We start from the raw sequence: 15,991 nt of genomic DNA on the forward strand, positions 1-15,991 counted from the left end.
AGTGCTCAAGCTTCCAAAAACCTGCAATGAATATGAACCAGTGAGTGTAAATGGTCCAGGGTGTTCACCACCTCTGGATGGATGATGAACACCCCTGATGGATTGCTTGATTTAAGTTTTTTGTTTGTTCTTTCATGTGAAATCTGGCCTCCTTCTATTTTGGAAAACACAGGCTGAATTAGCAATGTGATCTTTGCTTGTGCGTGTGGGTTTTGTTTTTTTTTAATTTACATTTGTTCCCATGCAGATTAACAAAATTAAGATAATATGAAACTGCAGATTATCTTTTTTTAATCACATCTCTTTCTATTATTAGTTTTATACTGTATGACATTTTAGACATTGCTTATTTTGTTATTTCTCACATAATTAGTTTATTTTGTCTTTGCCACATCTTTCCTATCCAATACAACTTTTCTCAGAACCATTTAAATTCACATTGTTCAAGAAAGGAAATAAATTAAATAAAAACGATAATAAATATGACTGGGTGAGGAATCTCACATTTCACATCTGCTGTAGGTCCCTGAAAAAGTTCATCGATGCTGATCTTGATGTTGACACTGTGAGTAATATTCTCTGAAGATTGAGGGCCTGGAAGAGAAAGAATGACGAATGACGCAAGTGAGAATTTGCATACTACATTACTTGGACGCACCTATAGGAGCCCACCGTAGGTTTGTCCGTTCTTGTGGAGCTACTGAGGGGTGGGGCCTGCAATGCCCGCTGGCAGACATCGGGATTTGGATGCAAATATCACGGTTTTGTAACTACAGTACTTGTCTGCTGGGTGACGCTCGACGCTACAAATGGGAAATAAAACGCGCAACTCGCTGGAGCTACTGAAGCAAACACGCATCTCGATTTAAGGCGATGAGGTAAAAAGAAAAGAAAAAAAAAACAGTCTGTGGCTGAAGACACCGAAATATTATTTTATTCTTTATAAGGGTTTATTGTAGGGATTTAAATAACCTGAGAGGGAGAATTTGTCTCAAAAATGTGACAAATGTGGAAGACTTTTTTTTTTTTTTTAATGATGACAGAGAAAGATTACATGGGGGTATCCTGTAGGAGGAGTTCTTTGTGACCAAGCAAGGAACGGATTTTGCTCTTATAAAAAAGGAAATTGAGTCCGGACCGCTCAATGAACAGCATAAACGAGAACCCAGATGTACAGGTGGGTTGATTGCTTTGGATTCTTATTATTCAGGTTGACTGAAAGGCATTATTTTTTCTTAAAAATAAACATCTAGATTTCAAGTCATGCATATTTTGTAATGAATTGAGAACATTGCTTTCTAGTCAGATTTAGAACTGAGGCTGCGCCTCATTTGTTAGTCCTAACTTTTTCGTCGTCGGACGTCCTGCATTGTCGTTAAAACCTAAAATTGCATCAAATGTTTAATAATCAATACAGAGAATTAATGAATTTGGCACATGGTATTAGTTGCTCTTATTTGTGGGGGTTAACATAAACTTTACAGTGACGCAGAGTTTGCATGGTCCTTCTTTTAGTCAGAGGGATTATTTGAATATATGTTCGCGCGTACACACGCACATGCACACACGCACACACACACGCACACACACACGGAGTTTCAAAGTGACGGGCAGGGAGGGATTTAGAACAACAGGATGGTGTGACGTGACGGCAGAGATGCTGGACGGAGGACAGGTGGGAATCTGTCTCTGATTTTCCTTCCCCCTGAGGAGCAGTACAGCGCAAACAGCTGTAATCCAGCATGGTGCGGAAAGCTGAGACAAACATCAAGTCATCCAGGCTGTATTTGCAGAAAAAAAAAGTAAAAAATAAACAAAGAGTCTGGTGGTGGTGGTGGTGGTGGTGGTGGTGGCCCCGGACGCGTTTCTTTGCTGTGGTTAACTGCGCTTCAACTCCACACATTTGACCCCTCTCTCTCTCTCTTTCTCTCTCTGCCTGGACTCTATGCTGCAGACCAAAACCAGAGGACATGTTATAGTCGAAGCTGTTTGTGTCTAACGATGTTTTCTTCAGTTCACACTCCATTTCTATATTTGCTGTTTTCCGTTGCATCAAGTTTTTTTTCTCCAGCGTCATGATCTAGTTTTACGCACAGCGCTGCGTAAATCAGGGGTTTTATGAGTCAAAATAAATTGAACGTTGAGGTTGAGGGCACACATTTCTGTTTTTTGTGGATTATGTGGAGACGTACTTGTTTGCCACTACAGTAATTTCTTTTTTTAGAGTCAGATGCAAATCAAAAATAGATGCAAATCAAAAATAATCTGATTTTGATCTTAGTGCAAGGCCACTAAGAGGAAAATGATGTAATGATTTGTGAACTTCTGAAGGATGTACTTTTTTTTTTAAAATCCCCATTTTTCCAGCATTGCAAATGCCACTGTTAACATTCATCCATAAGATCTGTGTGCCGCTTAATCAATTTGACATGCATTATGCGTGACGCTCTTAAATACATGTCAGTGAGGCGAGTACAGTTGCAGACGCAAAGTTCATGGACAGGTCTCATTTGTAGCTCTGAGCTCAGTGATGTGGCACCTTCTCAAATTTAATATATTCCCAGTGTGGGAGCTCTCTTTCAGCACTTGAATAATTGATTGATCAAACTTAAGACTTAAAAAGCAGGCAATTTAATCTCCTGACTATTTGATGAGTAGGGCTTAGTTTCACCTCGCTGACAGTGAGGAAAGGCACTCACTTAAATGGATGAGGGAGCAGAGACTGAATTTCAAAACATACAGGTGCCACAGTGGAACCACGGTCGCTTGGCCTGTTGAGAAAAGGCCCTGTGGTGCAGATGGGAAGTCTACAACTATCGGTTTTCTCAGTGGGTTAACAGCCAGATCCTGTCTTTTATCTCCGTACTGTGCGAGAGCAGATATGGATGGGCTGAGGTGAGCTTTTGGCAGGTTGCACTGAGTCCTGGGAGCGCCGTGTTATGAAATGGTCTCTGGCACATGTCTTGAGTTACTCAGTGCTGGAAAGGTTACGTTCCGAGTGATCCAGACACTTAGCATGCCCCATTCTCTAATCATCACTCTCTTAAGGAACCAACAGGTGGTGCCGATGACTGGCTGTGGCTCGCCTTTTGGCTCTTTCTTGTAAATATGACTTTAGTGAAGAGGTGTCAGTGATAGTGACAGCAAATGTCATTTAGTATTAAGAGCTGCATAAACTGAGAAAGAGCCTGAAATCTGAGGAGAGGATTTAAGTACCTCTGTGAAGTTTGAAACAAGCTATTCATTTTAATGATTAGAAAGACACATTGGTTTCTGGAAATGATTCTTGAAGATTCTTCATAGCCACTCATGTGTTTTGTCATTTGATTGACTCATCCAGGCTTTAACAGATGCCCCCCATTTACCAGCTATGTTACCAGTAATTTCACATTAATGTTTCATCATAATATTTCACAATAAGCCATTTTACACTGAGCGAGGCTCTTTTTCTCCATTTCAACTTTGAAATAGAGAACAGCTTCTAACAAGATGACGTTCCGAGTCTGGGTATAACCCATCAGTACCAGTTAGAAAAAAAAAAAAAAAAAAAAAGGATAAATGTGGTTTTCGTTATTTTGAAAACTGGATGTTATTTCTGGCATCAAGCAGAACTCCTATTTTAGAGGCTGAAAATATTCTCAGTCAGTCCAGCAACAAAGAATATAGTGAAATCTGAACGTCTGTCTTGATTTATACTTTGGCAAATGGTGTGATGTTGCCTGCAGGAATATTTAGATGCACCGAATGGCATTGTCCTTATAGTGATTCAGAGTCTTAAGCAGCTCAACGGCCAAATATGGTCAGATTTTTTTATTGCGCTGTGAGGAAGGAGTTCCTATTGCTCAGATATGGCCCTCCACACACGAGGGCCATAAATACAGCCAACGTTCGACACTATCTAAGAAAGATCACTTCGCCGAATATTTCAAAGGTCTTCAGTCTCAGTGTGTGTATTGTATTTCCCCGACAGACTGCACATCCAAAGGATAAACCTGCTTAGTTCATCATTCCTGTAAATGCAACGTAATCCGCATTGAAGTAGTTGTGGTTTCTAGTTTCCTCTTTCTACATCGGATTGTTAGTCATGATTTTAGTTCTACAAAATGCAGATCTTAAAGAGCATAAATATTATACTAAATTAATTAATGTAGGTCAAATAACATTCTTGTTGAGCTGTGTTAGGATTTTAACGATTGCTCGAGTGATATTTTAATTATTCCAAAAGCACAATTCTATTTTTTTTTTAAACATAAATCATGTTCTTGCAGGAGAAAATTTTTACCGCTGTCATATACATCAGTGCAATAGATCTGAAGCTATAACCTGTTAGCTGACTAAGCATAAAGATGGATAAACGTTGGAAAAAAACAACAACCCGGCTCAGTTGGAAAGTTGCAACAATCACATTCAGCCAAGATGTGCAATTACCTGTGAAACTGCAGCTCATTATTTTTGTTCCTTAGTTATGATTTTACAACATAAAGGTGCTTGTAAGCCAATTGTGACACCAGAAAAGCATTTACCCCTCTGTTTCCAGCATTCTGCATCTCGTACGAGTACGATAGAGGCGCCAAACTTTTCTTTTATGTTACAACAATGAAGAAAGCAAAAAGACATGAAATGACATGTCAAATTCTTTAATCTTAGTTCATCTCTGTATATTCTGTTTCCAATTTGTCTGTTTCCTCTGCCTCTTTTTCCAGGACGATGTGTTGTCACACATTGTAAAGAACCTGCAACCATCTCTTTTCAATCTGCCGACCTTTTGCTCTGCAGGCTCATGATTTAGTGCCTCTTCTAGAACATCTTAAAAAAGACACATGCTTTTGAGCACAGGCGCTCATTGACAGCAAAACCCGCCTCAGACAGTGGATTCCCTGCTTCCCTGCCAGCCCATCTCAAGCTTCATGGGTTGAACAGCCAGAATTTCGAACTCCTCTCCAATCTCTCCTCCTCCTCAGAAGCCCTCACCTCCCCCTCTCCCCCCGTTCATCCATCGTACATCCCTGCTCAGCCTACACACCCCTTTGCCAGAACCACCACCAGTGCGATGGCTCGTGCATCAGGCTTGTCTGGACTTGCAACTGCAAAAGCATCACCGTCCTCCGCACGGACTCACGGACGCAGCAGAGTGTGAAAGTTCCAGATAAGAGGGAGCAGAGAAGGACCGGCAGAGTAAAAAAAAAAAAAGAGCAGTGCCAAAGGAAAGAGGAGGGATTCATCAGGATTCACCTGAGAAAAGACCCCCCCCCTCCACCACCACCACCGCCACCCCCCCCACCTGATCCATCTGGTTGCAGGGGGGGGACCCCCAGCGGGGCCGTGAAGGCAACAGGGACTATGCAGCTGGGACTGGTGGTGCTGACAGTGTTCTTCCTCAGCTCCATGGGTCACAGCGATGCTCTCAAGCTCGTCAAGGCGAGAAGGCAGAGACGGGGTGAGTTCCCTCCTTCTCAGCTTGTTTTTATCTCATCCCGTCTTTATTCCTGGCTTACATTTCTGTGGTCTGACTCACAGTTGGGGATGTGTCATAAACACTTATTGAGTAAAATAAAATAAAATAAAATAAAAGATGACATTTTGCTTGTTTCTCTTTATTCTTTTTTTTTCTGGGGGGGGGGGGGTAAGTTCAGGAATCGTTCTTCCCTAAAGATTATGCCTGCCTATTTTAGTTTCCCAGTTTTACTTTCCTGGGTATTAAGTTTGTTTATGGAATGGATTTTGAAGGCCTCACCCTTGAATCCATCGCTTTTTGCATCTGACTCTCTGTGCACACTGTGGAATGAGTACCTGGCTGGCCTAATTCTTCAATCAGGCTGAGCTCCTGATGTTGAAACACATTTCTCTCACCTCACACAGACACATACATGGTTTTTCTTGCAGACAATCCATGCATCTCAGTCCTCCGACTCACATTGCCAGTCATTAGCGGCTTTGGATCAAGAAGCCTTCAGCCGGCGTTAATCTCAACCCAACTTCATCTCAACTTCTGTGAATAAGCATTCTTCTAATACCACAACTAACCACAGTAACAGATGTGGTATTATTGAAATCAGACAAACTGTAAAGAGAGATCTGTTTGTAATTGTTGTTTTGTGTGATAAGAATGGAATTTTTTTATTTTTTTTACAGCGCACACTCACATTTCCACACATGATGAACTCTACCGCTGTCAGGGTTTTTCAGGTACAGATGGATTTAGGTGATTCTCCAAGATCCTAATCCTCTACAACTTTACAAGTTCTGTGGAGGTTCTTCCTGTGGAGGATCAAGCTGAAAACCATGACGTAGTCAGATTCACACACTCCCCTCTGCTCTGGTTACTCCTCAGGGTCATCATAACCCCCCCCCCCCCCTTGTGGCAGTAGGCACGAACACCTGGCAGTAATTTCTGGTATTCAAGGTTACCGTGACTCACACAGACTGAGCTGTTTGTTCAAGGGAGATCCCTTTTAATGCTTTTACGATCCAACTTATCTCTTGTAGGCAGGCTGGTAAAATGGATCGCAGTGCCAAGAGGACGATATTAAGAGCGGACACAGAGCAGGACTTTAAATCAGCTGGGATGACTGTGGCTTTGCATCCGAATGACTCCTAAAAAGAAAATTTATTGCACTTTGACACAGTTGCTCCAATTTTGTGTCTTTCTTAATCTGGAAGATGGATGAGCATCTGATTCTGGGAGCACAATAAAGTGAAGTGCATTTTCCTACAAATGACTAGCGATTACTCTCTTGTTTGGTGCCACCATTTAAAACCACAAGCAGCGTTTGATTCCCGGCCATGTCCATCAGCCCGTCAGTGGACCTGACCACAGTGGAGGCCCTGTGTGATGTCACTCAACTGATTTTGACTGGCTCTGGTTGGCTGTAATCCCCTATTACTTGTCTTTTTCCACATGGAAATCTTTTAAGGGTCTCCAGAAAGCACTTTGAAGTAAACAGTGAGCTAATGTTCCAACATCCAACAAGATGTTTGGCCTTGCCCATGGTTAGGTTAAGCTGCCAGCTTTAACCCCTCCCTTTTGGAGAGTTAAGTCCTTGTAGGTTTATGACTAGACCCGCAGAGATGCTGGGGGAAACATAAAATTTCATTAAAGCTGGTAAATGGCCTTTAAAGTCCTCGTGAAAAGTGATATCTGATTGGAAGCTCGATTTACTTTTATTTTTTTTACGTGCTGCTACATCGAGCCAACCTGTCGTCTACCTCATCCTCACTGGTCCTTTTTCCCCTGTTCATGTCTCCACAGTTATCACCGAGGGGTTGACATCCTGCCCCAAAGGCTGTGACCGATGCTCTGAGTATAACGGCTGCATTAAATGTAAGCCGAAGCTTTTCATCTTCCTGGAACGCAACGACATCCGTCAGATAGGCGTGTGCCTTGCTTCCTGCCCCATGGGATACTTTGGCATGAGGAACCCGGAAGGCAACAACAGATGTACCCGTGAGTTTGAAACTTGCATTTGTGGACCGAGTGGGCAAATTGTATTTGTAGATGCACATCTGGACTCTAACAAATGCATGGAGGCCTGAGTTAACTCGCTGGCAAACACAGCTGATGTCAAATTAAACCTGCAGGAGTGTAAATGATCTGTTTATCTTTGGCTCATCATCTCCTGTTTATGTGCTGTACAATATGTGGGGTATTTGGAGGAGCAAAATAATATTTTTCTGCATAATCTATCATATTTGTATATTTCCCCTTTTCTGCATGACATTGAGTGTTTAAAAAGATCTAAAAGTACAATTGCAGAAAACAAGGAGCCTATCTTCATCACTGGTGTCCATTTGTCATATTTTCTATTCCCCGGTCGTTTGCTGCTATGCCTCTTTTATCAATCCGTGCTATTTTTCATGTCAGTGAACGTGATATACAGTTTTAGCACCGATGACAATAACGATTGACAAACGAAAAGAATAAACTGAGGATGTGGTCCACCACCAGTCGAGGAGAAGTCTTGAGTCTTTCACCTCAACTTAAGAGATGATGAAGAAAAGATGTTAAAATCTGGTGGTAAATTGAAGCTCAAACCCCACACCAGTCTGCGCTGGTGGAAAATGAGTCAAATAAAGGCCCTTGAATCCGCCAAAGTATCTGTTAAACTGGAGGAAACTCAGCAGAGTTTGGTGGGTGGCCACTTTTTCACTGGTGGCTCGAAGGGTTGAAACCTACTCGGTCTACTCTGGGGTTACCAGTCCTTCACTTTTACCCGCGGCATGCCGTCTGTTTCTCCTTACATGTGGGCAGAGAACAAGATTGTAACAGAATCCCAACAAAAATGTTTCTCTTGCATTGTTGTTTCCCTGTTTTAGTTTCCCTGTGTTGTTTTTTTTGTTGTGTTGTTTTTAAATTTGGCCCTCATATGCAATGTCCATGCCAGGCCACAATCCAAGCGTTGAGTTTTACAAATATTTTTTATTCCAGTACACCCTAGCTAACAGTCTGTATACTTACATTGTAGTCTCTGAAGTACATAAAAATATACATTCCTTTTGTGATTCCATCTAAATGGCTGGTAATTATTTGCACAAATGTTTATTACCTCGTAATAAATTAAACAATTTCCTTCCTATCAAGCCAAAATTTGTTATTTTCTGGGTTTTTTTGGGTTTTTTATTTTAGATGTTTGTTTCCATTCAGAGCAGTACAACGGTTTTGGGTTATGGTGTGTTAATTTTATGCCGGCAGCAAGTCATAAAAATTTGCAACAGGAGCAACAAAAGACTTGGAAAGTTGTGAAGTATGTAAGAACACCTTATTGGACCATTTCACAAGCACAGAGGCAAACAAAACCAACAGGAATGCCAGTGAATGTCTATATGTACTTGTGCTCTGAAAGACTTTGGAAAACTCGTAGCATTAAATGCAGATTGTCGCTACATCTACAAATGTAACCGCATGAAGTACAAGACATGCTGTATGTATATATCGTCATCATCTGAACATCCCCACATATCTAAGCCTGAGGTCATCTGAGATGCAGACGCAAAATGAAAACATGTCCTATGGTCTGATGCGTCTGCATGGTACGGGCGTGTGTTATGGCCCATAAGGCTCACTCTAAGTGCGTAAATGAAACGTCCATTTATTGCTGTATGTACATCACTTATTTTCACTTTTTCAGTCCACCTTTGCCATCACGCATCAGTCGGGCCTTTGCTTGACTTGTAGCACTGATGTCTGCAAACACTTCTCTTGGGACTGCTCTGTTTTATCCACCTTGTCTGATATCCAAATAATATATGCGCAACTGAAAGCAGATGATGTGTGTGCATCCATCCATATCTTTATCTAGCTTCAACGTAGAGAATAAAATGGCTTTTATTTCATGTGGCATGAGAAATGTTCACATCTGCACAGACTCCATAAATGCTGAAAGCTGCATGCAGGTTTACAATAACATATGCTGCTTCTTCTGTTTTGACGCATGGCTTGCACGAGTTAAAACATCATTGCATACTGGTCTTATTGACCTCCTAAACAACACCCTAACATTTTGGAACTGGGTTGCAGCATCTATCACAAGTTCTATTACATCTGCATAACTCCAAATCCAGTAAAATATTGCACCCATGGTGATGCTGGTTGTACTGATTTCATATTTCAGACTTCAAGTTCAAAAACAGGAGCCATAATTGTTTGCTCTAGCTGTCACATTATAATAATGCTTCTGGACCTGCTTGTCTAATCCTTGTCTTTAGCAGCTCTTAAAGAGCTGAGAGGGAGATTAAGGAGATTTGTGATAAACATTACAGGTTAGACCGAGACATTTCTTTTCATGCGAGGGGCTGTTGCATCAGTGCAAATATATGACCTCAGCATTTTTAACCAGTCTACGTGTTGCCATCTGATTTTGTTTCAAATTAGGCTGAATAACTTTCCACAGTCTTTTTAGACTAATCTTAGTGTTAATTCTTTTTTATCCACATGCCTTTGCACATTTCAAGCCAGATTGGCTTGTTCCTAACATTTGTTCTAAATTAGAGGCAAGAACATTATGATCACAATGTGAATTCAGCATTTGATTTTTTTTTTTTTTAACCTTGATTGTTTTTTTCAAAAAAATTGTTCTTATTTTAATGAGTTTAAACAGGTGGAGAAAACCTATTGAAGCAATACAGTCTTGGCTATACTTATTCACTGTCCTGTTCCAAATGATCTAGGCCTGTAGTGCATGGGTTTTTATGACAAGTGTTACTCCTGTAAATGCACCCCATGTTGTTTGATTACCTGTGGGTTTTTTTCAACTAAACATGGACATCCTACTTTAAAGGAATTGAGGTTTTTACTGGAAACTTTCTGAGAGCACAACAAACTTTCTGCTTTCAGAAACCAACTGTCACCTTTAACAGACTTATTGTTTCTGATGTGATCTTTTCATGTGATATTCTCTTTTTGTCTCTCCTGTGTCTTGCAGAATGTAAAATAGACAATTGTGAAGCGTGTTTCAATCGCAATTTTTGCACAAAATGTAAGGAGGGCTTGTATTCACACAGTGGGCGATGTTACGTCAGCTGCCCTCCAGACCAGCGCACTGCCAATGAGACAATGGAATGTGTCGGTGAGTGACCTTTTATCCTTTGACCTTTAAGAATTTCATTTTAGTTATGGCATCTTTTAAAACTCACGGAATGAACCAGAAACTATTTTTTTCAACTGAGACAGCTCATATTAGTATGAGCCGCACACTGACTCAAGTTTTATCACTTATTTTGAACTGCCAAGGACTGTATGTTCAATCGTCTGGCAAAGACAAGAATTAAACTCGTTTGACCTTTGTGTTTTTTTGCATTCCCATCTTCTTTTGTTGTTGAAAATCAAATTGTCACATGTTGAACAGCAGAATTCACAGTGAAAGCAAAAGAGTTTTGGCTTGAGGTAGCAAAGACATGGACAATTGAACTGATTTTTGTTCTAAGATGACTCTGCTGGTATATGGTGGAAGGGGTGAAACTAAGGAACCGGCTGTTTTGTAAATACAAAACTGTATAAGCCATAAGCCTTGGTCTTTAGATTCATAGAAACATTCTCCATATGCTCTTCTAAAAAAAAAAAAAAATGAAAAAGAAAAAAATATAGATAAAATTGCTTCCAGATTGGAAAATCACTAAAATATATTATTCTAAGCTTAAACAGTAAAAAAAAAGAAAGAAAAAAAAAAGCAGATATGAAGGCTGCCAAACAAGTGTAAGATGTTTGAGCTATTGACCATTCGCTCGCTACCTCAGTCCTCGTCACATTTTTTTCTCCTCAGGTCAGCGCCCTGCAGAATGTGAACTGGGGGAGTGGAGCCAATGGAGTTCCTGTATGAAGAAGAACAAAACATGTGGATTTAAGAAAGGATCACAGTCTAGGGTTCGTGTGCCAGTTCTGCAGACCCACGGCCCGGACACCGCTTTGGCCTCTGTACCCTCACAGACCTGTGCTCCGCAAACAGAGAAAAGGAAGTGTATTGTGACAAAGACGCCCTGTGCGAGAGGTAAACAACAACAACAACAGCAGAGAAAACACATACACTGATGAGCAAATGCAACTTATTAGGGTGTTCTGATCAAAAAAAGAGCATTTCATAAAAGGGATGATCAGAAAGCGACTCTCACTTTACAAATTAAAGTCTGTGCGCTTCATGCTGTCCTCCACCAGTTAATATAATGACTGATCGGACCATTACTCAACATCAGACAGCTTGTGTTCCCGCCAGTGTGTCTGTAACCCAGAGCATGTTGATTGGGTTTGGTTTGGCCTAGCTCACAGAAGGATACAGAATCTCTTTTTTCAGCCTATAAACAATACACTCCGTGTACAAGCTAAGCAGATGAAGGGCAGGCATTACACACTGCGAAGCTGGACACAGATCAGAGTTGGAAAGAGGTGTTTGTTCTGAGTATCGTTGAAGCATTGGGTTTACACTTCCATGGCATGTTTGCTTGGGCTCTTTACCGTCCTCAAAGCAGCTCGCTGTCCATCAGGTTAAAAGTCATCCTCCCCAGTGAACGGACATCATCTTCTCTCTGAACAGCCAATTGTTTATTTGGCGCCAGTTTGGAGCTAATGCTGATTAATGCAGTGTTCTCTTGAACTTCAATGGATTATTGCAAATTAAGATGTCAATATGAGGTCGATTTTAATATTTTAGTGCCATTTTTAACCAAGGTTAAAATTTTGAACTGTCTTCAAGGACTAATAAAACTTAAAAAACCCTGGTTGAGCATTATAAGTCAACCTTTATAGGACAATGGCGCATGAGGAAGTCCAGCAGAGGCAACTTGGCGTAACAATATTTGCGCAGTGTGGGCAGCTATGTGTTCCAATGTGTAACAGATTATTCCTGGATTTATGTGAGGCTTCTATATCAAGTACGATCCTCCACTCCTTTAGTGCTGTGGGTCTAATGAACAGAACGTGATCTGACATTGTCCCATACAGTTCTGTGGTTATGTGTCTTGGTGTGTGTGTGTGTGTGTGGGGGGGGGTTGTTCTGGCGTAGCTTGTAATTGCTCAGTGAGGAGCGGGCTTTTGCTTTGACACTGCAATTTGAGCAATGAGAGTCAAATTTACTCTGCGTTACGCTTGCATTTCAGCCTCGGGGTTCTGAAGAGTAATTAAAGGTGAAATATTATAAACCGTCACCTAAAAAAACTGCCGTCTAGACTCCCAAATTTATAAACTTGGAGAAAAAGGTAGGTCATATCAGAAGGCCAAGGATGACATGCGAGGTATCAGCTGATGAGAAATGAGTTACAAAAGCCTTGTGGATTGTGAAATCGGTTGACTGTTGATGTTAAGGGCATTTTTAGTTCACTGCTTGTGTATGAAAGCAAGACATATACTGTACAAATACTGCAGGAACACATTTCCCCCCATGAGGTAATTCTGGGGTGATGGTGTCATGATTGGTTGATTTGGTTCCTGTGGAGAAACTCACTACAGCTGTCAATTTGTTCGTAAGAGCTGGCTGGCAGGCCGGCTGTGTATAAAACACAGGGAGCAGACCTTGTATAGCATTAGTGGTCTGCACGTCTCACGTTTTGTGTTGATCTGCCCAGTATTTTTTTTTTTCTTTCTTTGTTTTTCCCCCGAAACTCCACAAAAGGGTCTCACGCGAAAAAACGGAATTGTTTTGGACGCGTTGTTGAATTTGTCAGGCAGAAAAATTGTTTAGTTTGGAAGGAGATGAGGAACAATCATGGCTGTCATAAATTGATGGAGGCCCCCCCACCCCCACCCTTCACTCCATTAGAAATTTGTCAGAGTAATTAAGTCCTCTCACAGTTAACATATTGACTCAGATGCTGCGGAGTGCGTGTGAGGACCCTTCACCCCCACCCATCCTTCACTCTCATTCATCGTAGTCTCGCTAGTATAAACTGCAGCCTTCGCCGCTCGATATTGAGTGCTGTTTGAATGGTGGACATAAAAGCTCAGAAATGTTTATTGATTCAAAATACAGAAAAGGCGAACACGCTGGACGTAGAAATGTCCTCTTTGATTTGCCAACTCGCCAAATGTGAGCAATTTTGTTTTAAGGAATTTGACACTAGTGGTTGTTGGTCTGTGGGGAGTAAATGTTTTTTGCATTAAGCCTGTCTACATCCAGCTACATCAAATCTACTTCCTTAGCCTATAATGACTTTTTTTCTGGTGTAGCAACATTTTTTTTTTCTTTAAATGTCATCGCTACTGTACCTTAGGGCAGTATGTCTGTATCTTTGTCTTTTAAATCAAGGAATCATAACTGTCAGTATGGCGAGTTAGCGAATGTTGGTATTGAAATAAACACAGACCCGAAAGTTATCATTGCATAGGAATAGAAAAACATGGTGGCGCCATAAGTCCTTCTCTTGCCAACCGTGTAGCGAACACTGTCCAGCCCTTGGCATGTTTTCACTCAATTTCCAGGATGTGCTGAGACTCTCAACACATGAGTTCATAACAAACATCCTCCACCATAACTACACTCCCTCATGTATACAAAACCGAATACTTCTGCTGCTATCTGACAAGAGGAACAACATCCATTTCCACTTAGCGACAGCTCTTCATGTCCCTGCAGGCCATTATTGACGGTGTTTAACTCATTATGCCAGAAGTTATTTGAAAATGATTTATATGACACAAAATTGTGTCGTTTGCTGAAAGGAGTGTTTATAGGCAAGGTCTCCGTTTCTAAATCAGCAGCAGGGTTACACTCTTTTCCTCTTCCTGTATTAACCACATGTGATGAACTGTTTGTCTTTATTTCGAGGGAAGTTGTGCTCTTTAATGTGTGGCAGGTGTGGATCTAATTGTAAGAATACCTATAGTATATAACACACACACACACACAGAAAATAAAAATATAGAAATATACCTCTTATTTAATATGTACTATATTCTCTTTTCAGCAAGGAAGAACAAGGGAGGTCGACAAGACGGTAAAAACAGGAAAGAGAGGGAGAATTCATGGGGGCAAAGACAAGAAGGCAAAGATGGCGACAGAGGAGGAGAAGAGGCAGGAGAAGAGAAGAAAAGAAGAGGTCACAGCAGGACCACCACTGTTCCCACCATCACAGTCAGCTCTGTTTCTTAAACTGTAAGGCCTGCTGGATGGGGCTGAGAGGACAAACAGAGACAGTGCCTCCCCCAGCAGCACCAACCCACAGTAAGGAAGGTCAAAACGTTGAAGGAAAAAGCATCGATGCTGCTACGCATTGTAGAAAATGCAAAGAGAACTGGAGGATTGCTGCAAACGCAAAAGGCTCCTCTGAGCTTTTTTTTTGTTTTGTTTTATTTGATAGATGGACATATCTGGAAGATACTGGTGTCAAAGTGATACTTAGAAAGACTGATTTTCATTGTGCTGTGAGGATCACTGTTGAACTGCAAAGTCACACTGAAGACTTCAACATGGTTTGTGTCATGAGCCGAACCTATGTCACGTCTCTAACAAAGAACAGATTTGCTCTGGAAGTCTGATAATGGATGGTCTCCTCACTCTCTTCTGGGTTATGATGCATTTTGTTCCGTTTCGAGCTTAATCACAGTCTGTTTTTATTTTTATTTTTTCAATTTTTATGTCTGTGACAGGTAGCAGATGAATTTTCTCAACCACGGCCGCGTGTGACGTGAAGACGACGAGTGGTATTAAGTCTTTGCACCTTCATGTCTTGTGAGACAAAATAAAAAGACAGGCACTGGAAATCTTTTATGGTTGTTGAAGATAGAGAGACATGCATGAAGAGAAAACGTAGAGGGAGATGGGTTCACATCCTTTTGGCTGTCTTGACATGAACTTTTTGTCATTTGATAACGTCGCTGTTTCCAATTTAAGTTGCCTTTTGTATCAGAAAGTAACTCTGCACAGAATATTTGGAATAAAAACACAAACATTTGCATGCGTACAGAGTTGCATGCATGTGTGCAAGCATGTCGCGTGTGCGTGTTTGTCACCTGAAGTCTGGGTGTTTGCATACATTGTATATATTTCTGCACTCGTTTCTCAATGGAACTCAGATTTTGTACATGCGTCCTTTGTTTTCACACATATGTGTGAATATCGGTTTCTGAGAGTGAAGGAACCGGTTGGAGAAAGCTACAGAAAGGAAATGCAAATGCACAACGATATATCAAATATGCAGCAACTACAAGCGACTTCTTACTATTACGATATAAGCCATCGAATCATGAGCTGCTCATTTATCGTGTCTGTTTGCGACAGGGTCTAAAGGTTTTGCACAGTTGTAACTTTCCTACTACCCAGAACAATCATAGCATTTTTACACATTTATACTCCAAAAAGCTGGCTTCATGGCGTTGCAGATGCAGATAAATGTTTTGTAGTTTGTATGGCGTTTTCTGTTTATGTTCCATGGGAGAAGTTCCACACTGCATTATGCATTCATATTATGTGATAGTGAATATGTCAAACTGTTTATCATCAAACATAAGAAGAATTACCATCATCGTATAGATTATTCTGTGAAAGTCTCAATAAAGTTCAGATGAAGCTGA

General features: G+C 41.0%; 1 protein-coding gene across 1 annotated transcript; it reads left to right on the forward strand.

Moving 5' to 3' along the window:
* The first annotated feature begins 1,078 nt into the window (after positions 1 to 1,078).
* rspo1 (R-spondin 1) lies at positions 1,079 to 15,991 on the forward strand. Its single transcript, XM_068323684.1, has 6 exons — positions 1,079 to 1,177; positions 4,704 to 5,437; positions 7,250 to 7,444; positions 10,419 to 10,562; positions 11,256 to 11,480; positions 14,386 to 15,991. The coding sequence occupies exons 2-6, from the start codon at positions 5,341 to 5,343 to the stop codon at positions 14,568 to 14,570; spliced, it is 846 nt and encodes a 281-aa protein (XP_068179785.1). The 5' UTR covers positions 1,079 to 1,177; positions 4,704 to 5,340; the 3' UTR covers positions 14,571 to 15,991.

This window comes from Antennarius striatus, chromosome 9 (assembly GCF_040054535.1).
Source record: "Antennarius striatus isolate MH-2024 chromosome 9, ASM4005453v1, whole genome shotgun sequence".
Lineage (NCBI taxonomy): Eukaryota > Metazoa > Chordata > Actinopteri > Lophiiformes > Antennariidae > Antennarius > Antennarius striatus.

What these genes read in the sequence shown, in the direction of transcription:
- rspo1 (XM_068323684.1), top strand. Translation starts at nt 5,341, where the DNA reads ATGCAGCTGGGACTGGTGGTGCTGACAGTGTTCTTCCTCAGCTCCATG. An exon ending in AGGCAACAACAGATGTACCC is followed by an intron (nt 7,445 to 10,418) that starts GTGAGTTTGAAA and finishes TGTGTCTTGCAG; the next exon opens with AATGTAAAATAGACAATTGT. An exon ending in AAAGACGCCCTGTGCGAGAG is followed by an intron (nt 11,481 to 14,385) that starts GTAAACAACAAC and finishes TTCTCTTTTCAG; the next exon opens with CAAGGAAGAACAAGGGAGGT.